The 26,330-nt window shown below is 45.8% G+C and overlaps 11 protein-coding genes across 11 annotated transcripts; 6 read left to right on the plus strand and 5 right to left on the minus strand.

Moving 5' to 3' along the window:
• Positions 1-3,276: 3,276 nt before the first annotated feature.
• Positions 3,277-4,930, minus strand: EYB26_005465 (uncharacterized protein; the record flags this gene model as incomplete). The annotated part of the gene is made up of 2 exons (XM_054264750.1): positions 3,277-4,829; positions 4,888-4,930. The coding sequence occupies 2 exons, from the start codon at positions 4,928-4,930 to the stop codon at positions 3,277-3,279; spliced, it is 1,596 nt and encodes a 531-aa protein (XP_054120725.1).
• Positions 4,931-6,236: 1,306 nt separating this feature from the next.
• Positions 6,237-7,025, plus strand: EYB26_005466 (uncharacterized protein; the record flags this gene model as incomplete). The annotated part of the gene is made up of 2 exons (XM_054264751.1): positions 6,237-6,244; positions 6,395-7,025. The coding sequence occupies 2 exons, from the start codon at positions 6,237-6,239 to the stop codon at positions 7,023-7,025; spliced, it is 639 nt and encodes a 212-aa protein (XP_054120726.1).
• A 207-nt stretch (positions 7,026-7,232) lies between these two features.
• Positions 7,233-8,640, minus strand: EYB26_005467 (uncharacterized protein; the record flags this gene model as incomplete). Its single annotated transcript, XM_054264752.1, has 5 exons — positions 7,233-7,424; positions 7,476-7,968; positions 8,022-8,113; positions 8,177-8,271; positions 8,343-8,640. The coding sequence occupies 5 exons, from the start codon at positions 8,638-8,640 to the stop codon at positions 7,233-7,235; spliced, it is 1,170 nt and encodes a 389-aa protein (XP_054120727.1).
• A 404-nt stretch (positions 8,641-9,044) lies between these two features.
• Positions 9,045-10,094, minus strand: EYB26_005468 (uncharacterized protein; the record flags this gene model as incomplete). Its single annotated transcript, XM_054264753.1, has 3 exons — positions 9,045-9,089; positions 9,154-9,884; positions 9,962-10,094. The coding sequence occupies 3 exons, from the start codon at positions 10,092-10,094 to the stop codon at positions 9,045-9,047; spliced, it is 909 nt and encodes a 302-aa protein (XP_054120728.1).
• A 962-nt stretch (positions 10,095-11,056) lies between these two features.
• Positions 11,057-13,628, minus strand: EYB26_005469 (uncharacterized protein; the record flags this gene model as incomplete). The annotated part of the gene is made up of 10 exons (XM_054264754.1): positions 11,057-11,140; positions 11,221-11,513; positions 11,568-11,599; positions 11,661-12,262; positions 12,318-12,528; positions 12,589-12,971; positions 13,026-13,169; positions 13,234-13,347; positions 13,403-13,410; positions 13,469-13,628. 10 exons carry the CDS (start codon positions 13,626-13,628, stop codon positions 11,057-11,059), a joined length of 2,031 nt encoding a protein of 676 aa, XP_054120729.1.
• Positions 13,629-15,065: 1,437 nt separating this feature from the next.
• On the plus strand, positions 15,066-16,609 carry EYB26_005470 (uncharacterized protein; the record flags this gene model as incomplete). The annotated part of the gene is made up of 2 exons (XM_054264755.1): positions 15,066-15,488; positions 15,593-16,609. The coding sequence occupies 2 exons, from the start codon at positions 15,066-15,068 to the stop codon at positions 16,607-16,609; spliced, it is 1,440 nt and encodes a 479-aa protein (XP_054120730.1).
• Positions 16,610-17,140: 531 nt separating this feature from the next.
• On the plus strand, positions 17,141-17,871 carry EYB26_005471 (uncharacterized protein; the record flags this gene model as incomplete). Its single annotated transcript, XM_054264756.1, has 2 exons — positions 17,141-17,171; positions 17,249-17,871. 2 exons carry the CDS (start codon positions 17,141-17,143, stop codon positions 17,869-17,871), a joined length of 654 nt encoding a protein of 217 aa, XP_054120731.1.
• Positions 17,872-18,248: 377 nt separating this feature from the next.
• On the minus strand, positions 18,249-18,625 carry EYB26_005472 (uncharacterized protein; the record flags this gene model as incomplete). Its single annotated transcript, XM_054264757.1, has 2 exons — positions 18,249-18,305; positions 18,410-18,625. The coding sequence occupies 2 exons, from the start codon at positions 18,623-18,625 to the stop codon at positions 18,249-18,251; spliced, it is 273 nt and encodes a 90-aa protein (XP_054120732.1).
• Positions 18,626-19,166: 541 nt separating this feature from the next.
• EYB26_005473 (uncharacterized protein) lies at positions 19,167-19,624 on the plus strand (the record flags this gene model as incomplete). Its single annotated transcript, XM_054264758.1, has 4 exons — positions 19,167-19,169; positions 19,243-19,293; positions 19,376-19,388; positions 19,452-19,624. 4 exons carry the CDS (start codon positions 19,167-19,169, stop codon positions 19,622-19,624), a joined length of 240 nt encoding a protein of 79 aa, XP_054120733.1.
• A 541-nt stretch (positions 19,625-20,165) lies between these two features.
• Positions 20,166-23,681, plus strand: EYB26_005474 (uncharacterized protein; the record flags this gene model as incomplete). The annotated part of the gene is made up of 6 exons (XM_054264759.1): positions 20,166-20,228; positions 20,288-20,588; positions 20,647-22,686; positions 22,739-23,048; positions 23,119-23,258; positions 23,329-23,681. The coding sequence occupies 6 exons, from the start codon at positions 20,166-20,168 to the stop codon at positions 23,679-23,681; spliced, it is 3,207 nt and encodes a 1,068-aa protein (XP_054120734.1).
• A 653-nt stretch (positions 23,682-24,334) lies between these two features.
• Positions 24,335-25,157, plus strand: EYB26_005475 (uncharacterized protein; the record flags this gene model as incomplete). The annotated part of the gene is made up of 2 exons (XM_054264760.1): positions 24,335-24,887; positions 24,949-25,157. The coding sequence occupies 2 exons, from the start codon at positions 24,335-24,337 to the stop codon at positions 25,155-25,157; spliced, it is 762 nt and encodes a 253-aa protein (XP_054120735.1).
• Positions 25,158-26,330: the final 1,173 nt, after the last annotated feature.

The following is a 26,330-nucleotide window of genomic DNA, read 5'->3' on the forward strand; positions in this document are numbered from 1 at the left end:
ACTGCAAACTCAACACCATCAACAACCCAGGGAAACGAGTCTGGAGATCCCACGGGGTAAAAGTCACGTTGCTCGAAGAAAAAAAAACATTCCGGCCCATGGGGTACAATTGACGGCCAGATTAGAGTGTCATTGGCATCCGCAGCTCCGACAATAATCTGGATCAGCTGCGATCAAATTCCCTGGCTGATAAGGAAAAAGTTTCGCGATCATGCGGGAAAATCAAAAATTTTGACTTCAACGGGATACAACAGGCGATGGAATAAAATTCCGTCGGGCAGAGTAGCAAAGTTTGGGTACAAATCTTGTGAGATGAAGACATTCAATATGTCGCGCAACCAAGGATATACCTAGGAGTATCTATGAAAAATGCCTCAACTTGACACTTTGAAGAGTCTCATAGTTCGTCCGACAATGTAACCTGCCAAATGCCTATTTACCAATAAGCCGGAACGGTCGTAGGACAATTTGCGCAATGTAGGTAGTACCAAAGTCTTCCAGCTATTACAATGATGAACTGTCACTCCGAGCACGTACAACCAAAAAATATCAGAGTTTGTTAGTTTAAGGATTGGCTAGGCCGACGAACTACCGGTAGTCGCTCGGGCTTCAGAGTAGTATTTCGTTGATTATACGAACTACTATACGAACTACTACTGCGAACGTGCAAGAAGCAGCAGCGGCGCTTCAGAACGTCCTACTAGTACTCTAGTAGTGCGTTGTTCATGCTTCCGTGGATAGATCCACATGTATATGGACGAATAATCCTTTTACTTGTCAATCACAATCAAAGAATCCTCAAGTCACGCTTGCTTCTGGAAGGGTTCCTGAATTGTCTGCATATAATTCATTCTTGAATCATTTAATTAATGTACGTGCTACGTAACTACATAACGTGTTTATTGTAGGATTTCTTGATTGCGAATCATGACATAAGCTTCCGGGCCAATGCCTTAATACGGGTATTAATACAAGGACCGACGGGAATGGCGTCGAAGGCGTTTTGTGTCTTGATTTTGTGGATGATCGACCTTAGTGGAGTGCACTAGTCGGCTAGTGTGTATTGTACGGTATCAGTATGTATGTAATTACCTATGTATATGTATGTGTAGTTATGTGAGGAAGGTGGATCGGGCACACCGAGAATTGATGTAGCTTAGAACTGCCTATCATTTCTATTTCTTCAATTATTCTGGGGAAGATAAGCTGGCGCTGCGCGATTTTCACTATTCTTGTCATAACGAAGACAAAGACCGTATCTCTACGTCCTACTAATGCTGAGGCACTGTGGTCGGTGAAAAAGGGGCCAAGAGCATGCTGCCTTTCTTCCATGCAGAGTAGTTGCGTGATACATGAGAAACTTTTAATGTCAAGTCGGATGAAGTAGAACTAGAAACATCATTGCTGGCAGGTCAACTACTTAGTCATGGTCATACAAAAGCCCCATATTACTACGCATTTATCTGCACTTCAGCCCTGGTAGAGATCTGCCAATCCTAGTACTATCTAGTGGTCCTAGAGGCCGGCTTTGTCGTGAACGACACGAGAGACCTTCCTGGAAACAAAAGCAACTCGTGCAAGTCTCACGAACTCGCCCATTGCAACTCTAGCCGCCATGGCATATCCCTTTCTGTTGTGGCGAGTATGTATGACGGTTCACTGTTGGAGTCACCAGGTGTTACTCCAGAGGCCTCTCAGACAAAGCTGTAACTGATTTTGGCTGAGGTATTGGAGTATTGGAAATACCAACAATACAAAAACGTATCCCGTTGGGCATGAAAAGAAACACATCCTTCAAAAAGTGAAAAAAAAGAGCTCTTGTAATGTGTACAGAGTACAACATCTCAATATCCCTCACCTCAGCAAGGGGTTGGCTTGTCTCTAAACTTCTGCCAGGAATGGATACCTACTCAAGTCAAATCCGTTTGGATCGTCCAGTTACATATTTCCAGCGTATCAAGAAAAGTATGTACGACGTACGGAGAAAATCATGAATGGCAGCCACGCGATCGGATCTCTTGCTTAAGTTAATCGTCCTGATAAAGGGAGATACAGATGCGTAGAAGACCTGAAGCAAGGGAGCAAGCTGACAGAAAAATCTGTTCTAGATTATCATTCCACTTTCTGTTGGAATGGGAAGGGATTGACCCTGAGCGTCAATGCTTGGAAAATCGTGGTTGTGGAGCGATGGAATGGAATCCACGATGTGATCGTCGGGGTTGCATTTGTTTCTAAAGTTTATACGTATATGTCTTTTTGACTTCGATGGTTGGCAGTCTAGCTGAGTTAATGTTGTTTTATTGGTTGACCCTGTGCCCATCAGACATACACAAGAATACATGCCTCGTCTATACCGCCGGAGTTGTATCAAGGGATAACTTCCTTTTTCATTTAATACATAAAGCCTGAAAGTAGACCCGGCCAAATCCGAGCGCGGACGGGCGTGGCTTGGATTAGTGCAGATCATTCGGATGCAAGGGATATGTGGTTGTCAACTTTAAACGAGGATATCTTATCGCTAGCTAGCTATCCACCAGAATAGACTATGTACTTAGTTTTTTTTTTTTTTTTCCATGCGCCGGCATTAGCTTGGATAAATGCTAATTCTTTGATTCAGTTTGGACCCAGTGCCAGGTAGCTGGTAGGCAATCTTAGGCCCTACGGCTACTATCCATAGTCCTAGTATCCGACTGATTTGAAATTCGGGTAAGGGCTATCTGGCATATCGACGTGTAGTATGTATGCATCCTGCAGTGGTGCCAAACTTACTGATGTAGGAATGATTGGGATCAGAGATAGGATTGGCTACATATCTGCACCTTGTATGCTTGTATATATCTGGCATCATATGCGCAATCGTTCCATACCGATAGGTGAGAAACTACCGGTGAACATGCATGTCGAGCTGCTTTTGTACATCTAGACTGTTCTTTGGGCATCCCTTATCATACATACCTACCTAGGTAGCATTATTAGTTCCTATATCGAAATCTGAGGAACTCCATGGTTATCATAATGCCCATAACTATTAATGGATAAAGCCTTCGAAGTACTACTATCTTCATGATCAACCAAAGAAAAAAATTGACTGCCATAATAATAACAATCGATGGCTAAAACACGACTTTCCGCCGAGTTCCCAATATCAATTGAAAACACCAGCTGATTTATCAACCTGACTCCCGCTTCGCACCTGCCCAGGTGAATAATCACAATTTGCACAAAAATAAAGACAACTAGAGCTCTTACCAGTTAATAAGAGATTAATTCCCCAATCTACGCCAAAAGCCTCCTCTGGATGTATTCGTAACGGGCGGCTTCCATCACCTGTTGGACATATCGCTGGCGTGCATCATCCTGTGCACGATACATAGTCCACTGTCGGTCATATTCCCGCTTAGCGTACTCCATACGAGTATGGCGATCAGCCTGCATCGGTACCGGGCAGCCCTTAGCCTCCCATATCGGTCTAGTCATGTCATCTATTCCTGGATACTGAAGCACCTGCAACTTATTACCTTCATAACTGAACCCGACGTTGGGAAGGAAGCGGGGCTCGTACTCGGCCAGGATGGCGTTCGAACGTTCCCCGTAGTAGTAGGAAAGGTTGAGATCTGGTTTGTCAACTCTTTCTCCAAGCTGCATGTACTGAACAAGCAGAGTGCAGATATCCTGGTGTACATCTTCGGGTTCATTGAAATATACGAACCTGTAGTGAAGGAAATCGTCAACTCCTTCGGCGCCCAACAGGAAATCTTCATCGTGTTGGCGCTTCCCAACAATCATAGGGCCAGTATCCTCATCATCTGGACCGGGCTCCGGGTGTTTAAGTGATGGGTGTGATGGATTTTTCCCAAAATCGCCCCAATACATGTCATGATGCGTAAAGTACTTCTCAAACCAATTATGGACCCTCCATATCCTTGACCCATTCGCAATGGGGTATACTTCACAGTCTCCACAACAATCCCAACACTCCAGTGGTGCGCCGTATTGATCATTGGGCATGGATTCCGGGTCAGGGTGCTCGGGGTTCTTCATATAAGGATAAGGATGAGAAGGGACGGCAATCAACGGCCTGAGGGCCTGTGCATTGTTGTTAAGAGATTCTTCGGTAAGAGGCGGGGGTACGAATCCTGGTGGATCTTCCTGAGTATTATGGCAAGCATTTACTCTCGACTGGGTTGGAGATGGTGGTATTGGGAACTGTACCAATGCTGCATGGAGAAATTCAGTGGCTGCTTCATACTCCGGGGGTATAGGATCCGCTGATTCTGGTTCAAAGTTGAAGTTGGCAAAGTTGGCAAAGGCAGGTTGATCGCCAGCATAGAGAACTTTATCAAGAATTGACGCAGCTTGAGTCCAGCACGATGTAAGACCACTGATATCATCATACTCTCCATTTTCTGAGAGATTATCTTCCTGTTCCTCAGCGTCAGAACTTGACTCTACCGCCTCTGGAATTAGCTCTGCAGGTTCACTTGCTTTGAAAAAATTGTGGATATTCTGTGCCTCTCCTCCCGTAGTCAGTTTCTCTGTCCCTGGAGTTGGCCTTTCAGGCACGTTTAATTTGGGCAGGCCATCGATTCTCTGTCCTGGAGCCTCAATCGTTGATAACTCTTCCCGAAGAGTTGATTCTAAAGATTCAATTCCTTCGTTACCAACCTCGAAGATTTTTTCGTGAACAAGAATACTTAGAATCGGGCTGTTGTTGACCAAAAAGACTTTGTGCGCTGTGACAGGCTTTAGGAGTCCTAACTGTAGTCCTAGAAAGTGTAGCAGCTTACGAGGATCGAGTGATGGAACAATTTCTTTCGTGTGTTCTGTACCTATTGTGTCAATTAGACCGCTTTGATTTTAGACACTTGAATAGAACCAACCACTTACCAAATGAAAAAAGCCTCCCGAAATGACTCAGAATGGACGCCATGGCCGTCCGATCTGGTTCGACTCCGCAGGATGAACAAGACACCATAGATACTCCGGGTTTGCCTTGCCAGAAAGATGTCAAAAACTGAAATCAAGGTCTACAGTTTGAAATAACCTAAAGCTAAGAACTAAAAGACGTTTAATCGAGCTTGAGCGTCTGTTGGGGCAGAGAACAGTCGAGTTAGTATCAAGTTGTAGAGATGATTTCAGTTCGAAGACTATAGACTGAAGATTTATGCTCACAGCTAAACTCGACCTGTCGAATATATTAAATGTTGAATAGGATGATGGAATCTTGAAGGCTACAATATTTAGATGAGGGTGGAAGCCCTCATTGATAAGAGGGAAGGGCTTCTTTTTCTGGACATATCACTCGCTAGAGGAAACCGACAATGTCTACTTGTTTGATTAATTACTTTAATAAAATAACCAGTGAGTTATTGAATAAGGAACAATCACAATAAAAGGCCATTGTCTATAGGAACTGGTCGAGAGTTAGCCTAGCATTTGAGTGAATAGGTCAGGCTGGTCGGTCTCAGCGATAGAGGCCATAGTTATGGTTTCTTTTATTGCTCCTTTTGGTAATAATTCCTATCTAGGAATATATATATGTAACATGTGTATGTTTACAGATAGTAACATCTATTGTTTTCATGATAAGTGAATGGAACTGTAGTAACTGGAGGAATAATTAGTGTGACAGCCTGACTGCGCACAGAAAGAGACATTTCATTGTCGCCATTTATAACAATGCGTAAGACGATTGGCAGAGTCTTGAAACTTGAAATGTTCCTAGTAATCCTTATTTATTGGGATGTTGGAAGAGTATACAATGTACTTGTGTGATTCATTTCATCTGCTTTAATCTCTAGAACAGAGCTAGAGTACAAATCCTTCCTCAAAGAGAGATTATTAATGTAGATGTTTCCCAGAAAGCTCACCTACAAAGAACGTCATATTCTCTCTCTTTGTATTATAAACTTACAGTAGACTTGATCTTGCCAGAGTCTCTCAGCCTGAAGGAGAATCAGTGTAGAAAAGGGACACTCCCAAACAGGAAATTAGGGCTAATTGGAGTTGCGGTGCCCGCAATCACGCCATCGCTGTTCCTGCGCCTTACCCTTTCAGGCTTCTCCGATGCGCATCTTTTTCTTGAATCCGTCGACAACATCTACAACTCCTTCTCTCTTGTTCATAATACCCTTTCTTGCTCTTCAAAATCTGTCGTGAGAATCTGAATCGCTACTCGATATATACCCTTCTTTAACTACAAAAATAAGGCTGCAATTGCATCCACCATATCAAAAATGGCAACGTATGTTCTTGCCCCTCGTCTACTTCCCCGCATGGCATGCTAGAGAATCCAGACAATCGACTCTACGTTTGATCTCCGTTATTCCTAGCAGGGCCATGAGATATTTATTTAAATTGCTTTGTTCATGAGACCTTCGACTAATTTCAACAGCAACATCACATTCCACGCCGCGGCCCTCACCCGCTCCGAGCGCTCCTCTCTCCGCAACCAACAAGGCCTCACAATCTGGCTCACCGGCCTCTCAGCCTCCGGCAAATCCACCATCGCCGTCGAACTCGAGCACCAACTCCTTAGCACCCGCGGCGTGCACGCCTACCGCCTCGATGGCGACAACGTCCGTTTCGGGCTCAACAAGGACCTAGGATTCAGCGAGAAGGATCGCAACGAGAACATTCGCCGAATTGCTGAAGTCGCAAAGTTGTTTGCGGACAGTACCTCTATCGCTATTACTTCGTTCATTTCTCCATACCGTGCGGATAGAGATACCGCTCGTCAATTGCATGAGGCTCCCACTCCCGGTGAGGAGACTGGGTTGCCTTTCGTCGAAGTCTACGTCGATGTTCCCGTTGAGGTTGCCGAGCAGAGAGATCCCAAGGGTCTGTATAAGAAGGCTAGAGAGGGCGTGATCAAGGAGTTCACCGGTATCAGTGCTCCCTATGAGGCTCCTATCAAACCTGAGGTGCACATCAAGAATCACGAAGTTACGGTTCAGGAAGCTGTCGCTCAGATTATTAACTACCTCGACTCGAAGGGATATCTGCCAACAAAGACTGCTAACTAGAGATGACGATCATGCTTTTTTCGTTTTTCTGTCTATATACAAAATTTCTTGCTTTTTATATTAACCTTCATGTCCATATTTACCTAGAATCATGCAAAGTTTAGATCTTCAAGTTGCCTATACAAATATAGCTTACGTGTGCTACTAAATTCTATCAAACTTCCGGCTTAATTCCAAGAGACATATACAGACTGCCATATGTAGCAATCATTCAAACTCGAACTCATAATACACGTACGCCGTATAATCAGCTCCGCCTCCTTCACCAGCTACCTGCATCTCATTCGGGTCGTCCTTCTTGACTCGGCCTTTCTTGTCGCGACCAAAGGCATTTCCGGCGAGATAATTGTATTTATTGTCCAGATTTTTCTTTGCTCTTTCGGCACCTTTCGATGTTGTCTGCATACAGTTAGAGTCGACCGGTTCTACCAAGCCGGAAAGAAGACTTACCCGAACAATAGAAGAGACGAAATCCAGAGGCAATCCATATCGAAGCACAGTCTCAACAAAGACCCGCAGAACTAGCACATGAATCCAAACCATGACCGCTTCACTCCAGCTAGTCCGGCCGAGTCGAATTGTCTCGCCCCATAGTTTGCGCTCGTCACCACCCACTCGTTCAACTTCCTTTGCTTCTTCTTCCCGACCAGTCTCGGTGTATTTGAAGTCGCGAGGTATCCACTTGTTCTCCCTAGCTTTATGGGTGAATTCTGCGCTGTATTTTTTGAACGTCGTAACGGCGTACAGGCTGAATTCGTCGTCTTCGGCGACCAGATTTGCAGACCGCGGCACCACCATGGGGGATATCGTTTCGTATTGCTTCAGAAAGTCTTTGACCTGTTGAGATGGGACAGCGATGAGGTGTGTTTCTAGATATTCCGAGTCGTGAACCAGTTTCTGGGGGTCGACGATTGAGGCCAGAGATCTCGACGCCAGGTTTCCGCTAAGAGGACCACAAATTAGCGAGGAATAGGAAGTGCGGCAATGTATACATACGTCTGTTTGCGCTGTAATGTCGCTAGAGTATTCTTGACTTGATTATACTGGGAATATTTGCTTCGAATGTCGCTATCAATGCTAGCAGCTTCCTACTGATTGTTAGCTGTAATTCTCAATCGCATACCAGTAAATCCAAGCCATAGGCGCTTTACCTTTTTCAAGAGATCAATTAATTCGCCAATCGACCTGTCGGCTCGGTACTTGACCTTGTTCCACTGAAATGTGCGTAGATACTGGTCGACGGGTTCTGTCATAATTGTAATAGTCAGTAAGCGTCTAAAGAAAAATTTCGTAGTCTCGACAAAGGAAACAACATACTATCATTAACCGTCTTCATCCTCTGAATCTGCTCCTCGTCATTCCCCAGAACGCCCTTCAGCGCTTCCCCGACCTTCCCCACGACAGCCTGGCATATGCCCTCCAACTTGGCCAGCTCCTCGGCCTGCTGCACCAAGGCATCTAATGTACCGATCTTGAATTCAGGAATTGGAAAAGAAGAGACCGAGCCATCAACACCGATTGTGGAGGAAATAGCTTCGAGTGCATCGTCGTGGTGGTGCGAGGGAACGATCGAGGTGGGGAGGGAAAGCAACTGGTACAGTGTGTTCTTCGACATGTTGCCGGTCGCCTATGAGTCTCGTTGGACCGGTTGTCTGGTATAACTCGAGCCTACTACCGCGCTCGTCTATAGGCGGGCACGAGGTGTGAAGGTGTCGAGGTATGCGGTAGCTGTCGTGGTTGATGTTGCCCAGAGCTTGCGAAGCTTACGATGGGGAGTCGGGACTTACTTAGTTCCAAGGTTGCCATTGGGTCTCCGTCATCACGCGGACTCCACTCTACACCCATTCAATATACAATGTGATCATGCTCGTAGTCAGTTGTATCACCAAGTTCTCTTTCTTGGTTCAAAATATATGTGATACATTAGGCTTAATGTCTATGCAAATATCCAGTCGCAACAAATATATACATGCCACAAATCAGAATTAACCCATACCATCCTCAAACGCCGCGCAAAATCTATGTCACCGTTTTACGTGCCGCCTTGTAGAGATTGGACAAGTTCTAGATGATGTTAGCACTCATTCAGCCCCAATAAAGATATCATGCAAGAAGGGAGATGGCTTACAGCTGCGTATTTCGGTTCAACGAACAGCCCCTTCGCCTCCACAAGAACAACCGGCTCTTCGTCGCCCTCCGTCAAGGTCTCAATACGTCCCTCAACCCATGCCTTGCGACCTTCATGTCTGACTGTCGTGGCTCTCAGGACAATATAATTATCGGCAATCACAGGTCTCCTATAATCAATGCTGAGGTTTGCGGTGACTCCGATGTTATTTGGCAGCACAGGGAAGCAGCAACGCGCTAGCCCCTCGTCCAACATGGTTGCCAATAGACCGCCATGGACGATGCCTGGGTGCCCGCACACTTCTTGGCCTAAGTAGGTGATGGCGACAAGTTCCTTCCCAGAGTCCTCCATAAAGACCAGTGGAGGGACGGCTACCCGGTTCGGTCCAAGTAGAGCTCCCGCCATAAGATGTCGGCCGCGAAGCTCCTCCGGTATCTTCATATGCGGTCGCGATTCAGTAAAGTCCGGGTTATTGCGGTATTTTTGGGTTAACGGGTGTGTCATGATATGGGTTTCGATTGTTTGAGATAGCTCATCCGATGGTTGGAAGATGGTGAGCGACTCCTCGTCGCTATGGATGCCGGTGGTCAAGATTTTCATGGCTGATTGGTAAGGCACAACAGCCGTTCCTGCCCAAAATGATAATATAGCGAGCGTGGTGAATCCGATAGCACGACGTATTCTGGAGCGCGGTTTCGGGATATCGGCGCGAGGGAAAGCGGTTGGTCCTGCTGGTAGGAACTGTCAGGATCGCTTTACACAATCAATGTCCTTGGAATATCGCAGTAGAAAAAAATTGTAGACTTACCATTATAATATCTTGCAAATATCAATCGTCTATTCTTGTAGCGCACAAGGGTATTCCGGCTGGACGATGGAAGCGGCACTTTGGCAGACACAGCGTCAGATACGACCCTGCCAGCAGATCTGGCGAACAACATGTCGAAAAATACCACAATGGGCCTTCAAGTAGATAGTACAGAATCCTCAATAAAGGCGATATGAGTTCTGTAAGTAACGAGCGTCGAGATCTGAATCAGTTAAGTATGATTTATTGTTTATCGGCCCTGTCAAAAGGAGGCCGAGAGCGGATCAGTGGTGTTCGGGGGAACGGGTCGTCTGGAATTTTTCCCCATAGATACTCCGAGCTGCCTACCGATACTAGCCGTTGTTGCTGCATACTACAGTACGTATGTACAACAATCAAAGAGTGTCTAGTCAAGACTAAAAAGAATAACTTATGCGGGGACTGGTATTTCAATACCCGGTCACTAGACCTATGTTAGCATCGCCTACAAATCTCACTTTCACTCGTACATAAATTCTTAGCGCTCCTGGCCTTGGAAAACCATTGTGTCAAGCCCTACTACGGAGTTTGTACATGTTAACTAGCAATTACGCATCCATGGCTCGCACCTTTAGATAGGCCTACCAAGTTCCAACTATCCAAGGGTCACTTAGTGAAAAGGCTCTCTACCACGCCCTTCATAAAATGTGTAGGGGATGCCCTAGGGCGCACTCCAGCGTTGACGTTTACTAACTATCTAGAGCCTAAGGTGACTTTATCTACCAGTAGGGCTGGCTTACTCTCGAGCCCATACATGCCAGTGAGTAAGCCCTAGACCCAGCTAGTTACTTATAGGCATTGAGCATAGTACTTGGACTTGGACTTGTCAAACGAACAAAGAGCAGAGAGGCAACCAATTTCTTAGTGTAAATTACATGTGAAATTGTTCTGCAAAGTTTCAGCGGGGGGTCAGTCGGTCGAAACATCTTGACGGATTCCGTAGACATCGCGAACCCACTTCAGAACATACCTCGGCAGCTTTGTTTCCCAACGCAAATTTTTGAATGATCAATAATCCATAATTAATAAGCACTCCCTGTCTTTCTATCATGAAGATTAGGCTTTAGTAAGGCTGATGACCTTCTCTGCCGCTTCCTCGAAGCTATCAAAGGCATGCAATGGGAGACCACTTTCGGCAATCTATAAGCACAATTTGTCAGTTACAAAACTCACCAATCTAGTAATTCAATATTCCAGAAAGATAAAGGGGAGATACTAACCAATTTCTGCCCCTTTTCTTCATTGGTACCTCTTAATCGTACAACGACGGGTATCTTCATGTCTAGTTCTTTAAAGGCCTCCATAATACCCTCCGCAATCATATCGCATCTAATCAATCCGCCAAAGATGTTGACAAAGATCGTCTTTACGCGAGCATCCTCGCATAAAATGCTGAAACATTCTTTGACAGTGGCTGTCGTGGCTTTGCCGCCTGTGTCGAGGAAGTTGGCTGGTTTGCCGCCCTTCAGGATCAGGGCATCCACGGTGTTCATGGCGAGGCCGGCTCCGTTTACTGTGGAGGAGAGTTAGCCATGTCATGAAACAGATACGATAGAGAAACACTTACCCAATGTACCGATACTTCCATCGCCGTTCAGTCTAACCAAGAAAATTCAACAAGTCAGAAACAGTCATCTGCCACTTAGGTGAAGAAACATACTTCACGTAGACTATACCACTTTTCTCTGCCCTGACCTCTTCAGGAACTTCCGCAGCAACATCACGAAGCTGGTGTAGTTTCTCATGTCGTCCAGAGCTCTTATAAGCAGCATCATCAAACCCAAATCTTGCCTCATGTACCACTATGTTCTTTTCAGATGAAAATGAAGCTCTTGTCTCCAGCACAAAAGCCTCGTTGGTCTTGAAGATCTTATAAAGCCCTTGAAGATATTTGCCCAGTGTCTCTTGGTGGTCGGTCTCATAGCCAAGGAATGAGACGATCTCGGATTGAACTGCGCTGGTTGTATTCGTGGAGAATTCGGGATTTGTGTAGTTGAATAGAATTCTTAATGATGATTCTGTAGACTTACTGCCAGACGAGACAGTAATGCAGGGTGAACGGGATGTTCGATCAACAGTAATTGATAGATGAAAGTCTTCTGGAGAAGCCTGCTTTGCTTGCGTTTGAATATTTGCTTCTTGAAGCATATCGAACGCTTGATGTTGTTTGATGTGTAGGAAACGGCGCTGAATAGGTTGAACCCTAGTTCTAGTCCGTGTCGCTGTGTGATACCCTCTCCGTTGACCGGCTGATGGTGATGTCTGTGCTTTAATCAGAACTGCGAATCGAAACAGAAGCCTAATATTGCCAACTTACGCTAGAGTTCGAAAGACGTCCGGAGTTCCCCAGAAGTGTCTTCATTCCAGGCCCAAATTTCTCTGGATGGCTCACAAGAGTCACTCCGGCCTTTTGAAGTGCCACATACTTGGCCCTAGCATCAGGTTCACCGGGTGCAACCCATGCTCCAGCATGTCCCATTACTCGGCCTTTTGGGGCTTCTAATCCGCCAACTAAAGCCATTATCGGTCTTGTCATAGTCAGCATATGTTAACTCTATTGAAGTACGAGAGCCGAGTATCAAACTCACTTCGGGTCTGCGGTTCTCTTGTGGTAGTCCTTGATCCACTCCGCAGCATCCATTTCAGCAGTGCCACCAATCTCACCAACGAGAACGATACCATCAGTGTCTAGGTCATTCTCAAAGATTTTCATCGCGTCGATAAAGTTCGTTCCCGCCAACACATCGCCTCCCATGCCAATGCATAGGCTCTGCCCCAAACCAGCTCGAGTCAGTGACCCTACGGCCTCGTAACTCAATGTCCCAGATTTGGCAACGACACCTATTCTACCGGGGGCGAAACATGGCAAAGGCTGAAATCCTATACGACACTTGCCGACTGCGGATATAATGCCGGGACAGTTTGCGCCTACTAATCTAGTCTTGGACTGTGTTTGGAGTATGGAATGAATCTAAACAAGGGTAAATAACGGTCCGATAGCATGTATAAGTGGTCTTTTGCATACTCGTAGCATATCATGAACTGGAACATGTTCTGCAACGGCAACAACTAGAGGAATTTCGGCTTCTATCGCCTCCTCAATTGCTTGCGCCGTCTGATCCCCTGGCACATAAATGGCAGATGCATCTGGGTTTGATTTCTCTTTGGCCTTTCGATTTCAGTTAGTAAACATGCCTATTCCGAGAAAATCAAGTAATGGTACAAATAGTTACCACTCGCACCGAAGGGAAGATAGGCAAGCCTAGATGCTCGCCTTCCACCCCCGGCTTGACACCACCAACGATTTTGGTACCCCATTCTAACGACTCCTTGGCATTTGCAGTTGCCTTGGAGGATAATGTCAGCACGGAAAAGCGCAATGCCTCAGATAGTTGTTCATACTTGACGGCCTAAAAGCAGGATCAATGCTACGTTCGGTGCATAGACAGCGGGCGATAGAGTACAAACCAGTAAACCCTTGATATAAAACCTTCGTATGTGCTCCAATCTTCAAATTAGGCAGCGTGTCAGCATATCCAAACACTCTCGATGATGTCGAAAATCTAGCAGTACGAGCTCGTGAGAGCTGGGTTGCAATGTGTGGAAATGTCTTAGCCCGTGTCGCCATCCCCGTTCCTCGTATTCTAATCGCAAGATACTCACTCAGTAAATTCTAGGGATGTTATTGTCGAAATAGACTGAGTGTCCTACTCATTGGGCGTACAGTGGAGCAAGGAAGAAAACACTGGGGAAGGAGGAGAGAGGATTGGAATAATAGTTGGGCCTCTTATAACATGAATAGATAGTCTCGTTCCAAAACACAAAGGCTATATATATATGCAGTATAAATTATGGCACAGGAACAGCGACCAAACCGTGGGACATAAGAGAGTTTCCAGAATGCGGAGAAAGGGCCTGGAGTAGTCGGGGACTCTCTTTGTTGAAGGCTTGAAGCCGATTGATTGATCGTCTCGGGCTCGGCTAACTAATTGGGGCGGGTACCTATTAGCCTAGTAGTTATATTCCCCGCAATGCTTAGGCTAACCATTAGGCTGTACGTTTAGGGTTATGGCTAACCGATGCCGATTAGGGTTACGAGGAACTAAACGATCAAGTCAAACACCAAACAATCTGATATTATCTTTCTATCATGTTTTTCAACATATGATTCTAGTATTTGAAATCAAGAATACATCGACAACGCGGTCTAAGCATGACCAGCAGAACTCTCCATGAACAACTTCTCACGGAATCCAGAAAGCTGCAAGAGTCGTTCCCACAATCCGCAACGACCACGCGCTGAGTGAGGATCATGATGGACGACAACCATCATAAAAATAAAATAAGTCATTCAAAAGGAGAATATATGCTTTACATGTTCTACACGATTGCAAATCATGTTACATCATGCGATAAATCCTGGAAATGGACGAGGTAGGGCAGGGTAGGTCACGTGTAATAATCTTCGGTGGTCAAATCGAAGTATACATACTCTGTAATCTGTAGAATAAGTGTGATACTGCCTGGAAAAGAACCAACTGTTATGATAACCACCAACTAACTAGAATTGACTAGTGCTTATTCTTATCTGGATCTTTGTCGAATCGCAGGTGTTGAAATATTTGATTCGACGCGAAGTGCGTCGCTTCTAGCGCTGATTAGTAATTCAGCCTCTCAAGTTATGTTAGTTAACTAACTAGTTGGCTGATTCAGATTTAAATTGTTTTTGCATCTATATCAATATCGTGATGAGTCGACAACTTGATCGAATCACGGCAAATCGAAATAGGATCATACCACAACTCTATTTCTCGACCAAACCCTTTGATCCGAGTGCTGTTTGCTTGCTTGTGACGAAACGTGCTCGATTCCGAGCCACCTGGTTATATGTCAGGTGTGGACATTTTTGAGTACCACTCGTAAAGTGTCCAGCTGGAGGAGGGAGATGTTCATGTACCAGTTGGTGATCAACTGACGCAAGACATTTGGGACTAGGAGACAGAAACTTCCTGTCTCGAGCACACTACTGATGTCAAACCCATTCCAGAGACCGTTTCATGACACCATGCAAACGAGAAAGCTTCGCTCTGCCTGCGATATTTGCCATCAAGCAAAGACACGGTGCTCTGGTGGCAATCCCTGTACAGGATGTCGGAACTCAGGAGCTGAATGCGTGTACAGTGTCTCCAATCGACTAGGACGACCTAAAGGAACAACAAAGTATAAAGCTCAACGTCAGCGGGCAGTTAATACATCTTCCGCCCTGCCGAATACTACTCGCTCCAGCTCTGCGACGTCTGATACCTACAAGGATCCGTCATCCTTGAATGATCGGATGATACTCGATCCACCATCAGACATGGCCCGAGATGCGTTATTTGTACCAAGTCCAAAGACGTTCTGGGAGTTAATCAGCCACGAAACAATGCCTGTATCTGAATTTATACTTAATGAAGACAGAGATAATATACAAAACTTACAAATAGAGGTGAGTCCTTCCCCAATGATCATGCTTCTCTGATGTCCATATTGGCCTATATGTACATATGTATCGATTTTTTTTTCTGAGCTGATAATCTAACCCGACTCTAGACCACTTCGATCTCAAATTCTATTATGTCGGGAGAACAGGGATCTGGCTACACCACTTGTCCGTTTGCAGACCTGCTTGATACGGCGAATAAAGGGGGACACTTGTCCTATCCAGCAGCACTTGACTTTGATATTTCCTCATTCATTACTCCTACGCCGAACGATGAAGTGGCAATTAATCCTAGAGTCAATCCTGACCCAGCTGATCGTCTATCACAGAGCCTAGACCAAAGTACACTACGACAGGATAAGTCCAGTGGTCGTCCCCAACATCGCAATCAGATAACACGTGAGAGCAATGGGTGCGAATGTATGACGCATCATGCTACTCTTCTCGTGCAATTGAGCAATTTGAAGAATGGCAAAGGCCCACTTTCGCTTGATAATGTTTTAATATCGGTGCAGCAGGCTCTGACGCCCTGGAATCACTTGAATCAGTGTGCCGTGTGCGAGAGCGACGAGGATCAGGGAGTCCTTATTTTCTCCGCCATGACAATCCGGACAGTTCTTGCACTTCTTCAACGGTTTTGTGCGGAATCAATATATCCCCATAGAAGTGATGAGAGGTCTGCTATCCCTTCGTCCAAGCAGTTACCCACTGGCGGCCAAATCACTATAGGGAAATACAAGGCCTCGCCAGAAGAACAGAACCTAGTAACGTCTTTTCTTATTACACGGGCTCTCTCAAATATACGATCTGTGCTGGTATCGCTGAAAATCAAGTTGGATAGGAGTACCAGACGCATAAAAGCGGACCATTTGAAGAGGAGAAATGGGGGAACTGCTACTGATACAGCTGGTGATGAGGACGACAGCCTGGCCAAATACAACAACCAGGAAGGAGAGAGCACTGGAGTCGCGTCAACCCTATCGAACGTTGTCCCCGGAGGTGAAGAGGGTGGCTGTATACAGATCCTTTTGCGGAGCCTGGACGCCACTGTTGAAGAAATAGGGAAGGCAGTACCGAAAATGAGCTGCTCTTCAGCGTCGTCCGAGACGAATCCTTTTGTGTGCTAGTCAATCATTGTCTACCTGCATTTTCTGACAATGTCACCAGCCTTCCGATAGCCGCCGCTGATGTAAGAATAACAAAATATACTAAGACCGACGCCTTTTAATAACGTTGAAGAATTCTAGAAACTATATCATTGACGCCATCCGACCTACAAACGATCTTGACCTACAAAATACCTCAAAAGAACACGCAAATACAGCAAATACGGTCAGAAGATGAAGATCATCAGATGTATGGGATGTGTTCATAGACCCCACCAATCAAACCAGAGAGCATGGCTCGCCCCGGAAAAATGTGGGGTTAAATTACCGTAATTCTCATGTAATTTATGTAATTTTCTTGTCTTAACGTCATGTCGCAAGTGGCTTTAATGACGCATTTCTCCAACCATTTCTCTTCTCTGTGAAGCACCAACAACTTGTACCCGGTCCTCTTGATTCCTCTTTCCATACACTCAGGAACGGCTTGGGCACAGTCGCTGTCGAATCCTATCTCTCATAGTTCACAAATTGACTCGCAAAATCTGAGTTATTATGGCCAGTGATCTCCCCGCAGAGTCCAAAGGTCCGTAGTAAGATGATACCAATATATAAACGCAAGCCTAAAGGCTAACACTTCAAGGAAATGGCGCAAAATGACAGCTAGCATTGAGAAGTCATTAGAAGAATTGAATATACAGACCAAAAAGCCCGATCCTGATATTTCGCGGCTAAGTCTGTCAGCGGCCGACACCATAGCCACCACCACTGTCAAGGGAAGCACAGAGAAGAAAAGCGCACAGAAAAAGAAGGCTGCTGTCGCCGACTCTTGGGAAGATGAACTTTCCGAGGAAGAGTATGACACTTCTACCACTGAAACAGAAAAGGAAAGTGACACAACGGCCAAGTTGACAAGCCCACTGACTCCAACAAAATCCGAGGGGCCATTAGCACCTCCTCCAACACCAAGCACAAACTACGATGGAGATGATTACGGTCTTCCACAGTGGGGCAGGGTTCCTTCCTCAAATACTATTACTTCCTCCGCAGCACCGGGTAGGGTTCGAGATGGCGCTCGTGTTAGACCGGAGAAACAGACTGCGGTAGCTAGTAGGTTGATTGCTGGTGCATTAGGGATACGCGCTCCGAAACGAACGGAGGAGCAACGTGCTTATGACAGAGCTATGAAGGAAAAGGAGATTAAACGTCGAAATAAAGAGAAGGAAGAAGAGGCAAAAGCTAGACAGGATGAGGAACGTGTAAAGGCGGCTGTATGGGATGCGTGATGCTTAATGTGTGAGAAATAATGTATCTCCCAAGGATAATTGATTGGTATATCATAAAAAACCCATCTTCTATCTATGGTAGTTGACAGCGAATGATACCAGCCTTTCAAGAATGCGAGAGAACTGAGGTATCATGTGATCTTGTACTGACACTAGGAGAGAGTCACTAGCTGACTCAATCCAAGTAGGTTTAAAACGCTGTTCACTGAAAAGTCGTGCGTCACCAAGACTTAGATGTTGTTATGTTCGATCACGCCCAAAATGATCGCTTAGCTAGATAAAAAACCCCATGTCGTCAAATATTGATTCAAAGTCGTAAAACATGTTCCTCAAGAGGGTTGAGGGTGAAAGTGATGATTTCTGAAGCGGGGGCTGTTTTAGCCTCCAATCTGCTCTTGGTGAACCTCTAAAGTATCGCCATCTTGCATATCGAGCTGTATACCAACCATAAAGTTAGTAAATATATAAGATGATAAGAACATTCCAAGTCCACATCCACAACGTTTTCGAGAGAGATAAAAGACTAGGCCGTACGTACAGTGTCTGGAGAATCCTCAGGACGAACTCGTGTTCCGTCGAAAAGGAAACGCACAGTTGAGGCCTGCTTTCCCTGACGTTCACAGAAAGCATCCATGAGCTTTTTCAGCTGTGTTGTTCGTTTGATTTTGAAGAAAACTTCATTGTGGTTGTCCGTGACTTTGATGTTCAAATGTTCGACCGGTGCGACGGCGCCGTCTCCTGATGTGTCGGCCATTGTTGGGAGGTAAGAATTTGGATCTGGCTTCGATAATGAGAGGAAATAGAGCGGGAGGGGGATGTCGTCTGGATATTGTGCAGAGTTAGCTATACGGTAATACTCATGAGATGACAAGGCCCAAAGCAAGTCAAGTGGCAGAAGATGAGAGAAATATACATACTCAAGATACGAAACGCGTGGTGGATGAGAGAGATGAAATAAGAGCTTTTGAGCTTCCCAGTGTAGAAAAATAGAATGGAGAACTAAGTGAGGATCGTTGGGGGGGGGGGAGGTGGAATTGGTGCAGTTAAGAAGAATAAATAGAAGTAATCGCAATGTGAAGGCACTCGCCGCCACCACCCAATCAGTAAAGAACCCCACTGGCCCGGAAAATCTATCTTGCGGCGCATCATAGCCTCAGGCCTAAGCTGTCAATTCACGTCATACTGGCCGTGCCTTCTAGTTGGTTATGTAAATACCTTGGAGTCCGATTTTTGTATCGGAAAGTTATGTCCTTGGAGGTCACCGAGCTGATATTTTGAATCGATTATTCCTCAAAATGGTACGAATCCTCTCTCTCTCTCTCTCTTTTATTTGTCTCATGAGACAAAGAAAAACTGACAGTGCAATTGTAGGGTAATCTGAAAGGTGATCTTGCTTACGACCCTCCATGTCACCCTCGTGCAGTAAGTACTACTAGGCGTACATACGCTTGCTACTTGGCCAAATCATCCTCAATAAAGATCGCTAATGGCTTTCTTCTTCTAGTGTGCCATTCAGGGTGAGTCCTCCTCATCGAAGCCCTTGGGAATTCCGGCTGTATATTGACCAGGCTGTTGTCAAGCATGTTTGACTAAGAATTCCTACAACGAAGACAAGTGTCAGGCTCAAATAGACGCATTGTATGAGTGTTGCAACGCCTTCTACAAGGAACGCGGCGACGATGCAAAAACACTTAGTTGTCCAAAAGCCAGCCTACTCAAGGTCAAAATGAGACAACGGGCGCAGCAGAGTTGAATATGAAAAAGAAATTTCGTATTGGATTCTACGATGAGATAGATAATCCTTGTATATAGAGCCTGATATCAACACCCTTTTATTGTAAATAACGATAGAGCGACCTCAGTTCGAGCATATTGATTCTGGTGTCGGCGTGTGTACCAATTCCTTTGCAGTCTAAACTCCCATATCGAAAATCGAAAAGAGCCGGACTAGTTGTAGAAACTGACGACTTCAATATAAGGCGAACGTGAGCGCGGCTTGTCAAACACTGAGAAGTAAGATCCGAGACTCTAATGGTTGCCTATAGACATTTGTTGAAGAAGAAAAAAGAAGAGGAAGAAGGGAAGAGAAGAAAAATTGTTTTTTAAAGAGTGGGCGGAGACTTATTTGCGCTAGTCTATGTTAGGTATGGTCTCGACGCGCCAAAAGTTCCCAGTTAGTCGCAGCCCGAAAGAGCTTCCTTCCTCCATCCAGTTCCTGCGATCTTGAATTGCAAACCTTCACTTCATTTCACCTTACCTGCTTGCAGTTTATTGCTCAAGCATAACTCAACAATATGGCGCCGGTCTTCAATTCGCCCGGCGCCACGCGAAGTGCGCCGAGTTTTGCTTTTGGGAGGGTAAGTGACGATTGAGCTTGGGTGTTTATGCATGTTGTTGACAAAGTATCTTGTTGCAGACAACCCAACCCCAACCCTTCAGCAACCAACCTGATATTATCGAGATTGACGACGATGACGACGATGATCAGGTCGGCGACAATGAAAATAGCGTCGATGAGATGGACCAAGATGAGAGTGACGACGCTGAAGAAAACGATGAAGATGAAGTAATCGAAGACGAAGACGAAAGCAATGTCGACGATGACGACGAAGAAGAGGAAGAAGAAGAAGAACTTACTGTAGAGTCACTTGGAAAAGTCAATGGGATTGATTCTTCAGGTATTTTCGCCACCACTAGGACTTTGCAGAGTAGTCCAGGTAAGATTTTGCAACCAGAGATTGGTTTGTGTCCAATATAGCTGATTTCAGAGTCTAGCCATTCGTCTTCCTCAGTCATCGATGTTCACTTCTTCAGGTATTCAAGAGGCCCTGCACCCCTTACGACACACTGCCGATCGCGTCACACGCCAAATGCAAGCTTTTGCAGAGAAGCTTGATCGCTTCAAACAGCAGGACCGTACTCAAGATTCCTCTTACCAAGCCGCGTACTCTTTAATCAAAAGCTATCAACAGCACGCCTCGGACACAATCAAAGATGCTTCCCGCCAGAACACCATCCAGAAGGCCAGGATGGGCTGGAACACAAATCGGGTGTCAGAACAACCAGATGCGAAAACACAGGAAGATTTGCGGCGTTTGCAGCTCGAAGTTGATACCTGGGATCTTTTTCTCAATCTGATTGCTGCAGATGATCCCAAAGCGGTTGAATGCGTTAATGACACACGGAAATCAGCCTTCCAAAACTTGCATCGCTACTCCACCGACAAGGAAATCTGGGACCAGTTTTTGATGGCCGATAATTATGCCGCAGAGTGCGCGATGGTTATGAAGTGGCTCGAAGTCAAGGCAAAGTCGTCTTCTCAGCATCTGGACACCATGATTGCGAATCTGGAAGCTCAAGCAGACAGGGGCAGCGGGCTGTGGGCTCACGGTTGGCTGTACACCAAGGAGTCCATCAAAGGTCAAAAACGACTACGGGCATGGCCGCAACCGCTAGAGCCTGGCGATCCCGGTCTTTTGGCTTCAATGCTCGATTCCGACAACAAAGAACCATTAATCACTCAACTTGATCCAGATGCTATTATTCGTCAAAAACACGGATTACAGAAACAAGACCAGTTCTATGAACAAGCCACTTGGTTGACCTGTTGGAAAATGATCAGACAGGGAGAGACCTGGGGAAAAATTCAAGAGTGGTCTCAAGAACGTCTCGAAAGCTGGCGTGCGGTGAGTCTCTGTGGCTCAAAAGTCGAAAATCAATCGTCAGGTGTCAAGAAGCAGGCAGATGATAGCATGACGCGCATGATGAACTGCAGGTCCCAGGACACATGGCGAGCTGCTTGCTCCGCTCTCGCTCGTAATCCAAACACGGGCGATTACGAAAAAGCTGTTTATGCATTGCTTAGTGGTGAGACAGAGCCGGCATACCGCGTGTGTCAAAGTTGGGATGACCACCTCTATGTCTTTTACAATAACATCCTCCTCTCACGCTATCGGGAATTCTGTTCTCAATTTGCTAGAAAGCTCAGCCATTCTCCTCTGGCGATCGTGCCTTTCACTCCTGAGCCAATGGACTACAGCGCTATTCAAAGATTTCTGGAGAGCCTGAGGGCCCATGAAGTCATTGGCATGGAAGCTCGTAACCCTTACGTGACAATTCAATCGGCAATCCTAGGCAGAAACTTTGATTCTTTCTTTTTATCAACGGCAAGAGCAGCATCAGAGAGCAACAAGGCCTCGCCATTCTTGTCTTTGATACCAGATGTTGGAGGTACGGGTGTTGACAGCTCAGCACTTATTGCAGTTCGAGATAAGGACGCATTACGCATTATAACCCACCTGTATATCATTACGCAGAGTTTGTCATATACTCGGTCCGATTCGCACTTTTCTGAGACAACTGCGCTGAACGTAATTGCTTATGTGGAAAACCTGCGTCAAGCTGGACTCACGGACTGGATTCCACTTTATGTCTCTTTCATGCCGACTCGATTGGTTCCGGATGTCATTGTGCAGGTGCTGATTGACACCGTCGAACCTCCAGATAAGAGCAGAATGGCCAAACTCTTAAAGAAGCACCATATCGACATCTTTGCAGTTCAGGAGGCTCTATCGGATTATATCGCAAAGAAAACGCCGAAAGGGGAAACCCGTTCTATCACTTTGGATCATATCGTCAGGCGTGATCAGGCCAAAGGTGTCGTGGTCTTGCTGCCAGTCAGCAAAAAGTTTGCAGACAAAGAGGTGGATGCTAAAATGGAGCAATTGATCCGTTGTGCCGAATGGCTTGCATATCTCGAAGCGGACTGGGGTGTGTTTTGCAACGCGCTAGAATATCTTTACAAGAAGTTTTTTGGTAAGTCTGTGTGACATTGCAGATTATACCATGCAATCTAATTGTGTTACAGTCAATGGCATGCTCTTAGAAGCCAGGGAACTCAGCTTCAGATTACCTCTCTCTGAAGTGTCCCAGAAGCTCCTCAAGTACGACATACGCGCGAGTTCATACCATGAAGACCTTTCTCTACTAGATGAGAACTCGGTACTTCGCAGTCCGACAAAGAGTCCTTCCAAGACTTCACGGTTTCGCCGGCCTCAAACTGAAGATGAACGACAGCAAAGCTACGACAAAGCCCTTGTTCTGCTCGACCTAGAGTTTGTTATTTGGGCATACATTGCTTTAGACAATTTCGCGGAAACTTGGGAGGCGTTTGAATTGTATGTTTCTGTATATCCTTGCCTTTTCTTTTGCCTTATTGCTAACAATCTTCTCTTTTCGAATAACTAGACTCAAGAATTCTGTGAACGCAGACGATGTCCAGATCGCAGAGCTCTCACAGGGTCTCCAAGATTGCATCGAACAAGCAACAGAGCATGTAGAGGCTTTGCTTGACAAAGACTTGGGCGCGCTTACTCAAAAGTCAACTCGTAAGTCATGAATTCCTCTGTGCCTTCTTCCTTTTCCGGCTACTGAGAACTAATACTGATTCAAATATAGCCGAGGAAGACAAAAAATTGGCATATATTCGGAATAATTACTTCCCAGATATCATTCTGAATTATCTCAGCGCTCTATACTACGCTAGCTTGAAGCTCGATCGTGGATTGCTGACCAGAAATATGGAAGTCGCGATTGTACTTGCTGAGGACAACCTCATTCTTGATTGCTTCCGTCATGCGTGCCGCTTGAGAGAGTTGGCGGATGCCATGGCTTTGGCATCAGTAGCAATGGTGAACGCACCTGCAGAAGCTAAGGTCAGGAAGAAGACGGATGGGCCAGCTCGACTCGATATCTGGAATATTGAGGTGCCAAACGCTGATAACGATGCAAGGGTTCCATCTAAATCTTGAAGTTGTGGCCATTTGGTCACCTGGATTTGTTCTCTGGGGTTTATTTATTTTTTTTTGTTCGCAAAAGCAAATGTATTTTACGCAGAACATAGGAAGGGATCATTGTATTGAGTGTACAGGCGGAAAACTAGTTCCATTTCCATCACAATTATCATGAACAAGCCAAATAGAAACTTGATCTTAGCATTTTGTATATCATGCTATTGTGCCGGTTGGCTGGTTGCGCACTGGAAACATAACCTTGATACCAATGAATGGCATTGATCGTACTATCCATAGTATGTCCGGCTCACGCCCTGGCTCTGTCACGTATTACGATTGGGCCGGATACACCACCAGTTGACATCCATGATTACTAACTGGTTACTTGATGGGCAAATCGCCCGGATTCGAGACGTTGTACGCCTTGCAATTGACAGGAATGTCTTTCGAAATCGTTTGATAGTGGGGGAGATGTGGTTTTTTGGGTGATGGAACTCTGATTTGTGGGAGTATAAATTGACATGAAGGTTTCGATGCTGTCTTTGTTCGACTGTCTGTAGGCTATTGTTTTTCTAGACAGAGTTTCATATCGTTGTTGTCTTGCCTAGAATCAGAGCAACCTATCCACGCAATTCGTGCAAGGAATGTACCAACGTCAGGTACCAACTGTCATGTCATCAAACCCAATCACCGAATACGGCTTCACCGCCGTCCCAGCCTCCGCAACACAAATCCTCAGCGATCCTACTACCAAGCCTTCATCGCCACCACCAGCATTTTCACTTTCTTCTTTCCCCATCCCAGACACAGCCCTGGCTAAGCGCATCCAGACATACGCAAAGACCCATCTCCCTGAACCCACCTATAACCATAGCTTGCGTGTCTACTACTTTGGGCAGGCGATTAGGCGATACCGTTTTGGCACCACTGCTCATCCTACAAGGTCCTCAGTATGGGGCTTTTCCGATGAGATATACTTCCTGAGTTGTCTGTTACATGACATTGGAACTACGGAGGAGAATCTGAACAAGACGAGGCTCAGTTTTGAGTTTTATGGCGGCTTTCTTGCGCTGGATGTTCTTCAGCATGATGAAGATGACGCTGCCATTGCGCCGAGAGAACAGGCCGAAAGTGTAGCGGAGGCGATTATCCGACATCAAGATCTTTGCGAGATGGGCAAGATCACTGTTGTGGGACAGTTGATTCAATTAGCCACGATTTTCGGTCCGTATATTCATTCCATCTGTGTCTTACGGGAGGCAATAGCTATTAACGTGGCGAGTAGATAACACCGGAGCCTACGCGGATCTTGTCCACCAAGATACCATTGAGGCTGTGTCCAAGGCATTCCCACGGTTGAAATGGAGTAGCTGTTTCACGGAGACGATTCACAAGGAGAATGGATTGAAGCCGTGGGCTCATACGACGGCTCTTGGCGAGGAGGAGTTTCCTGCTAAGGTTATGGGGAACAAATTGATGTCGCCGTATGAGTAGTCGGTGCCTGATCCTGATGAAGATAATGTTGAGCTTGGGATGGATGGGGAAGGTGGTAGCCCGTACGTAGGTGTAGCATTGGCAAGGGGGCTGTGAGGATTGAACGGTTGCCGACAGGTCACCTTTCAATATCGATCTATCATCTTATTGGCCGTGAGACTCGTATCATGTATGATACACTATCATACAGATGTCGAGTTAACTTGATGATCAACAATGAGACATTGATATATATCCATCTGATAAGCGGTCGAGCATCCCGGGACTTGAAACCCGTCGTATCTTTCCAATCAAATGGCGCAGTCTTGCTAGATAGGTCGGTAGATAGTTACTAGATAGTAGACACTAAGAGTGGATAGTGCCGATAATGAATGCCATACTACGTAGATTGTGCCTGAGCATGGCGGCGAGAGCTTATCACATTGTCAAGATCTGCTGGACACGAAGAACGTAGTCACTACGGGAGGACCATCGTCTACTCCGTACGTCCTCGGCTTGACCAGCAACGGAACTATCTTTCCCAATCTGGCTTAGAGCGCCGAATACTCAGGCTGTGATTGGTGGGAATGGACTTGCCTTCTAGAGGTTGGATCTTCGTCTAGGCCCGAAGGCACACGCCTGCTGTTTCCCTGAAAGTTGGGTAGAACCGCGTCATGAATCATCCATTTTTTCCTAGTACGTAACAACAAAGTTGCCAGTCGATGGATGGCGGAATGTTGCAGTGCCAAATTGCGTTTCATGCATCTCCGCTCATCATATTTACTATGGGGTACCGGGCATCCGTGCACGGTCGCTTGGCGCCGACCTCTAATTTTTTTTCATTGGTATTTTAATGTTTCATTGCTTTTTCACATTTCCCTTCTCACCGAAGAAAATAGGAGAGGGAGAAGGCGGGTTGATAGTTGATACACGCAATCTCCCCCTACTAGACTCTCTCTGCGCAAGTCTGCCAGTTAGTTTGACTGGGTAAGCGATACACGTAGGACGCTAACGATCCTCACTACTATGTAGTAAAGCCACTAAACACGGTTGTTATCCACTGTGGAAACACTAGCGCGGTTTCTGAGGCTGTGCTAAATGCCAAGAGCTTCGACAAACGAATGCATGTTGTATCCTCCATGATGAGTGTACTTCCTTCCTCGCCGCGCAATGAGTGGCGAGATCCTCTGAACA

This window comes from Talaromyces marneffei, chromosome 4 (assembly GCF_009556855.1).
Source record: "Talaromyces marneffei chromosome 4, complete sequence".
NCBI classification, from domain to species: Eukaryota; Fungi; Ascomycota; class Eurotiomycetes; order Eurotiales; family Trichocomaceae; genus Talaromyces; species Talaromyces marneffei.